Below are 6,341 nucleotides of genomic sequence, written 5' to 3' on the forward strand. Positions count from 1 at the left end.
ATGTATTTTTTTGTTAACCTCTTTGTGCCAATTGCGCTTTCAAGATTTTGCTATGGGGCCCACAAAGTTCTAGTTACGCCCCTGTGTTTGAGAATGACTTTAAGATTACTGAAGGGATAGAATCACTTTCAACACGTCTTTACCTACAACTTCTATGATTCCAGTTCATGTGAAAGTCAGGTGTGTCGGCAGGTGAGGCACCACACAAAGCTTACACAAAAGTGAGAAATCACAGGTTTGCAATGCAGATAATCTTATTTGCATCGACAGTATTTATGCAACAAATGTGTATAATGTAAGTGGAAAAGTATGGCATTAACATGTTAAGATATGGATGGCCAGGGTTAGACTAGCCCACAATAACTTAGGCCCCATTGCCTGAGCCCACCCACCCCCCACCCTTTCCATCCTCTTTGAGTCAGGTTCCAGATTGTGTGCTTAAATTATATATTGTTACTCTAGGAGAGGGTCAGAAATTAGGTTCTAGATTTGTTTGTATGGAACAACATAAAATTTCCCCTCCCACCAATCAAAGTAGGTGTTCCTTACACACCCTTATCCTATTCTTTATAAAGGGGCCCTGTGTTTTGCAGGCTGACTGTACCCTCTCTAATGGTTGGCCAAGTACCTCTATGGTGGCTGGCCACACCCCATCTGGAGGCTGGCCACACCTCTTTAGAATGGGCCCCTCCCACTGCTTTCCTTGGTGGGCCATTCATGACCCAGTCTGTCACTTAAGGCTATAAGGATGCAGAGGTTTGCATGTTATAGTGGGAAGATCTGGGTGGGTCAGAGCCATTTCTTGCTCACATGGTAGATTTGGTTTTGTTTTGCAATACAAGAAAAATGTAATAAATTCAGCTCCAATGTCCCCTGCTTCTTGTGATATATTTAAGTCTTAAATGAGGCTTAATTAATCAGAAAAGGAAATGAATGAAGGAGGCTGATCATAAGGTGTTACTAGGCAGGAGTGAGATTGTTAGTCTTTCCACCATGCACAATTCAATCCGGACCAAAACAAATCTACAATGATTCTCTGTTGGACAATGGTACACAGCTGCTATTATGCGAATTGTAGTAGAGCAATGGCTTACGATATTATACAATATAGCAACCATTCTAGCACAGAAGGTCTAATATAATTATAATATTCCTTATGCCACGGCCGGTATAAGTGCCCAAGATGCCCCATGAGCCTTTGATTACCATTATACCTTCATCGCTTGAGAGCTCCCATTTTGGAATGCTACCACATATAAGGTGCTGCCCACCCTGACGTTATTTGCCTGTGACACCATAGCCTAGTGCCAGTGTTAGTCATCCCGCACTGGATTTCTTAGTTTGTGGGTACTATATAGTCCTAAAATCCAGTAACCATATTCAGAGGACTTATCCAATTATACTTATTCGGATATGCTGGAAAGTTATACACACACACAGAAAGTTTTCATTGGCATAGCACTCAGGATTAGTTATAAGACTACATGTGAAAACAATCTTTTTAGAGACATTATTTTATTACAATAAGCAACATATTTAAAAACATATAGAGGGGAGGAAATAGTAGACAATTGCAAGTTTTATTAACAAGGCTCCACTAGTCACTGCTAAATTATATTTGACTATAGGGAAGAAAGATAGTATCCATTTATTTGTGCTAGCAGTATTACTGCATCCTCTCCAAGTCTGTGGTAATTCAGTAGTTCTAACTGACACAATAATTAGTACAATTAGTAGATAATCAGTTATTGTTTATATCATAGACAGTCCTGTTATTTACAGCAATGTGAAAAGAATTAGTTTCACAACCTACAACTGGTATGATAATATTCTAATAGCGTGTTATATTTCCAGTGGAAATATTTTAGGTACCCCCTGCACCCCAGTGGTAGAACCAGCCCCGATTGCTGCACATTTTGTTTATTAGTGTGCTGTCATAATATGTAATACTAAGCAATTACTTTAAACATCACACAAAGCAAATGAATAACAAAAGGTGCATTTAATGCAAAACAATGTTAGAGTTTTGTTGGAGTCATTTCTTCAAATGAAGTGTAAACATGATTAAAACTATATATATCACATAGCAATGCTGCCGTGTCTCAACTTCCAATACACAGAGCTGAAAATACTGATTATAGGTATGCAAATATATTAAAGAAGTGGAATGTATTTATAATACTCTACACACTGCAGCTCATATTTTCCTCATATACTTTGAGCATAAAGAGCAGTAGTCATCATTTGTTAGCAGCTATTTCATGTACTAGTAGCTAAAACATTTAACTGATTTTTGTTCTGTGTCTTTGTTAAATACGTTACTGACATTAATGCTCATGTAATTTCACAGAAATACATTGCATTGTTTACAATTATACTGTATATTGTCATCCAAACAAGCAGTTTAAACCTCTTAATAAATAAACACATACATCCGTTTTTCATCTATGGCATTTTCTGCGTTCCTTTATGCAGCACAGTGGAATCTGATATTGTGCTAGAGTCCTTCAAAGTGCATTAGAATGATTGTCGGCAGCAGGTCTTCCTTAAGAGTTCATACTCTCCGTGATGTTTTAAGTCTTACATTCTGCTTGGAAGTGTTTGAGGAGTCTTCTTTTGGCCTTTTCACAAATTCCGTCACTTTATTGAAGCCTTCAGCCAATCCCTGGCCTGTGAGGGCACAACATGGCTGCACATACCAGGCCCGATCAGAGCAATGCTTCTGCATATTAAATTTCCGCGTTATCTCATCCGCATTCAGTGCTCCAGGAAGATCCTGCTTGTTAGCTAGTACGACCACTGGCACATTCTTTATCAGCTCATTCTGCAAGATGAACTGGAATTCCTTCTTTGCCTCATCCATTGTTTTCTTGTTGGTGCTGTCCACCACATACACAAGTCCATCTGTGTTTTCAAAGTAATAACACCAGAATGATCTCAGCTTCTCCTGTCCTCCAATGTCCCATACAGTTAATTGTAGGTGTTTCTCTTTTTGTATCATCTCTACATTAAATCCAACTGTAGGGATGGTTGAAAAAGGCTCCTTAAATTTGAATCTATAGAGCACAGTAGATTTCCCTGCTGCGTCCAAGCCAAGTAGGAGGATTCTAGCCTGCTTGACTCTGGAATGAGTAGAGCCTGTCAGACCCATGCTTTGTATTTCTATTGTCACAGCAGAAATGGGTGAGAATAAGTTTTGCATAGTGATTTGTAGCAATGTGAGCTGTGTACTTATAGGCGGTCTTATCAGCTTGGAGAAAGGTGTATTGTTTATGAAGGTTTAATGTCCACTGCTTGTCACAAAGGTGGAACTGTCACGAGTAATAAAGCATAATCGATAAAGGAAACCAAAGTTCAAAATATATGTGATTGCAATGAGGAGTGAAAACAGCACTTTCTAAGTTCTTAATTTAAAACAACTAGGTTAAAATAACATGTTTCTGGCTGCTGGAGCTCCTGGTACACAGATCAATACCAGTAATAAGAGAAGGGTATGGCAGACAAGCTTCTTCCAATCTTCTGTTAATCTTCCTGATGACATTTATATTTTATCTTTGCTTCTACTCCAAATCACAATCCAACAGAAACATATGTTGTAAATTTGTTTATACAAATCACCAACACATCCTTGGCTGCATATATGCAGTCGTAAATAATGACAAATAAAAAACATGCATATGAAGGCTTATTTTATATATATATATATATATATATATATATATTTATGTATATGTATATATATATATACTGGGGCATTGAGAGCCGTGCCGGGTAAGGGGGCGTGACCTATTCGTGGGAGGCATGGCCATGCCCCTTAGGTTAAAAAACACATCAAAAGAGGTGCAGCACACTGGGGAGGGAGGCGCTGTGAGCCCCTCCGTCTGGTGCAAAACCAGGGGGGAGCGCAACAGTGTGATCGCTCCCCCTCACAGGCATAGGAGACTGCTGCTGCTCAGCAACCGCGAGCAGTCTCACACTGAAGCCTGCTGGACTGCTGAGAGGGGAAGGGGGGCGGCCACTCCAGTAGCCTAACCGTCCCCCTTGTGCCTAACTTTACCCCTCCACTGATGCAGCCTAACCCTAACCTCCCCTTAGTGCAGTGGTTCCCAAACTGGGTGCCTTAGGTCACTTGCAGGGGTGCCTTGGGTTGGTGGTCAAGTACCAAATAAAATTATTTTTAGTCAGTGTGATAGGACAAAATGAAACATAGCCCTGTCAACCATCGCATAAGTGGAACTAAGGGTGACATATTAGCACAATTTACTTCATTTAATTGTTGCTGAATTTCTTAAAAATAAACTTTTGGCCATGGGGTGCCTTGGAAAAAATGCTGATACTCTTGGATGCCGTGATTCGAAAAAGTTTGGGAACCACTGCCCTAGTACCTAACTGTAACCCTCTGCTGCTGCAGCCTAACCCTAACCATCCCCCTAGTGCCTAACTGTAACTCTCCACTCCAGTAGCCTAGCCCTGACCATCTGGAAACCACTAGCCCTAACCATCTGGTCCCTGCAGCATGTCGACACTGTGAACATTTCAACATTCTGCAGTTACCGACATGTTCAATGTCGACATTTCAACAATGTCATCATCATAACTGTCGACATTGTGTTGTAGAAATTATGAATGTGGACATTGTAAATGATGACATTACATCCCCACCTGCTCACAACCCATCTCAAACCAAAAGACATAACCAAATAATCAAAAGGTCCAGATCTGGTCATAGAGCCACATTTCCACCATTCCCTTGTAGGATATAAACAATATTGTAAGACCAACTTAGGCCAAGCTCTGTAAAAATCTTAGGCCCTCATTCAGAGCCGTACGCTCTGAGCAGAGCGCACGCTCTGAATGAGGGCCGGGCTCCATTTTCATGGAGCGTCCTCCTGGACGCTCGTATAGCTGTGGGTCACCACCCACAGCCTATACGAGCGTGCTTTGTGATGGCCGCGATGGTCGAGACCATCGCGACCATCGAAATTGCAAGCCGGAGCCTGCGGTTGAGGTTTTCAACCGCAATCTCCGGAGTGATTTTGGCTCTATCAGAGCCAAAATCACTCCCACTGACATCACTAGTGATGTCAGTGGGCCGGCTTCTGACGGGAGGCGTTCCAGTGGGAACGCCCCCGTCAGGGAGGCACGCCCCCGGCACGCCCACCAAAGGGGGCGTGCTGTCAATCAACATTGACAGCACGCCCCCTTTGATCGGACACAACGAGCGAAGGACTTTCCTTCGCTCGTCGCGTCTGGCGCATGCGCACGACGGAGCTCCCTCCGTCGTGCGCATGCTCAGTCCATAACATCGACCCACTTGCGAGCGGACAGCCGCTCGCGAGTGGGTCTGAATCAGGCCCTTAGTCTTCTGTAGCCTTTCAAGAAATTAAGGAACTGGTTAACCGTTATTGGCAGTAATCATTGCAGATTGGTGGTATTGGTCACCGATCGGCAGAGTGGGTCGGCGTTGGCAGAACAGGGAATTGTGGCTCAGAAGTATGGGCCCCTTTAGTGCTTAAAGCAGACTACAGTCTGCTACTTAGTATACAAATCAGACATCCAGTCTGGTGGCTAGAATTCACAGCATGCTGCATGACTAGTACATAACATAAAATAGACCTCCAATGTCATGGCTAAACTTTAAAGCATGCATTGCTGCATCATCATTACTCTGGGCAAAAACCACCATGGACTTTCAGTAACATAAAGCAGACAGCTCCCATAGGGGTGTCCACAACAGCGCACTGCAGCTATTACTGTAACTAGAATATTTTGGGGTCCTAAAAAACTCATACATGCTGCTATCATCACATTTTTGAACCTGGGCCCACCGTTTGCTACATCTGCCACAGCTCTGATTGATTATCCAATAGGTTTATTTTCATTTAGTAGTTTTTTTAATTTGCAATCTATTTTTATTAAAGATAAAAATACAGTTCACAAGCAGCCATGAACAGAACTACAAATGTAATGAACATAAGATAGAAGGAAATATTAAAGGGTCCCATAACCAGAAACATAGAGACAAGGGTAACATCGTAATCGGAGAGCTCATAAAGCCAAAGGCATATAAACTGCATTAGATAATAACAGAAAATATAAAACAAATCAATGTGCAGGGAAAGTGTGGAGATAAAGGTAGAAAAGAGAAAGAAAAGGAGGGAGGAGGGGAGGAATAAGGGGACTTTATTAGGAAAGGACACAAAGGCCCTCATTCAGAGCCGGACGCTCTGAGCAGAGCGCACGCTCTGAATGAGGGCCGTCCTCCATAATTATGGAGCGTCCTCCTGGACGCTCGTATAGCTGTGGGTCACCACCCACAGCCTATACGAGCGTGCAGGTTG

At 42.3% G+C, this 6,341-nt stretch overlaps 1 protein-coding gene across 1 annotated transcript; it reads right to left on the reverse strand.

Annotated features, from left to right (window-relative positions):
- Positions 1 to 2,554: 2,554 nt before the first annotated feature.
- Positions 2,555 to 3,151, reverse strand: ARL14 (ARF like GTPase 14). Its single transcript, XM_088452304.1, has one exon. The coding sequence runs from the start codon at positions 3,149 to 3,151 to the stop codon at positions 2,555 to 2,557; it is 597 nt and encodes a 198-aa protein (XP_088308430.1).
- Between the last annotated feature and the right edge of the window lie 3,190 nt (positions 3,152 to 6,341).

The sequence above is a fragment of the Taudactylus pleione genome, unplaced genomic scaffold (genome assembly GCF_031769625.1).
Source record: "Taudactylus pleione unplaced genomic scaffold, aTauple2 ptg000037l, whole genome shotgun sequence".
NCBI classification, from domain to species: Eukaryota; Metazoa; Chordata; class Amphibia; order Anura; family Myobatrachidae; genus Taudactylus; species Taudactylus pleione.

What these genes read in the sequence shown, in the direction of transcription:
- ARL14 (XM_088452304.1), bottom strand. Translation starts at nt 3,151, where the DNA reads ATGGGTCTGACAGGCTCTACTCATTCCAGAGTCAAGCAGGCTAGAATC.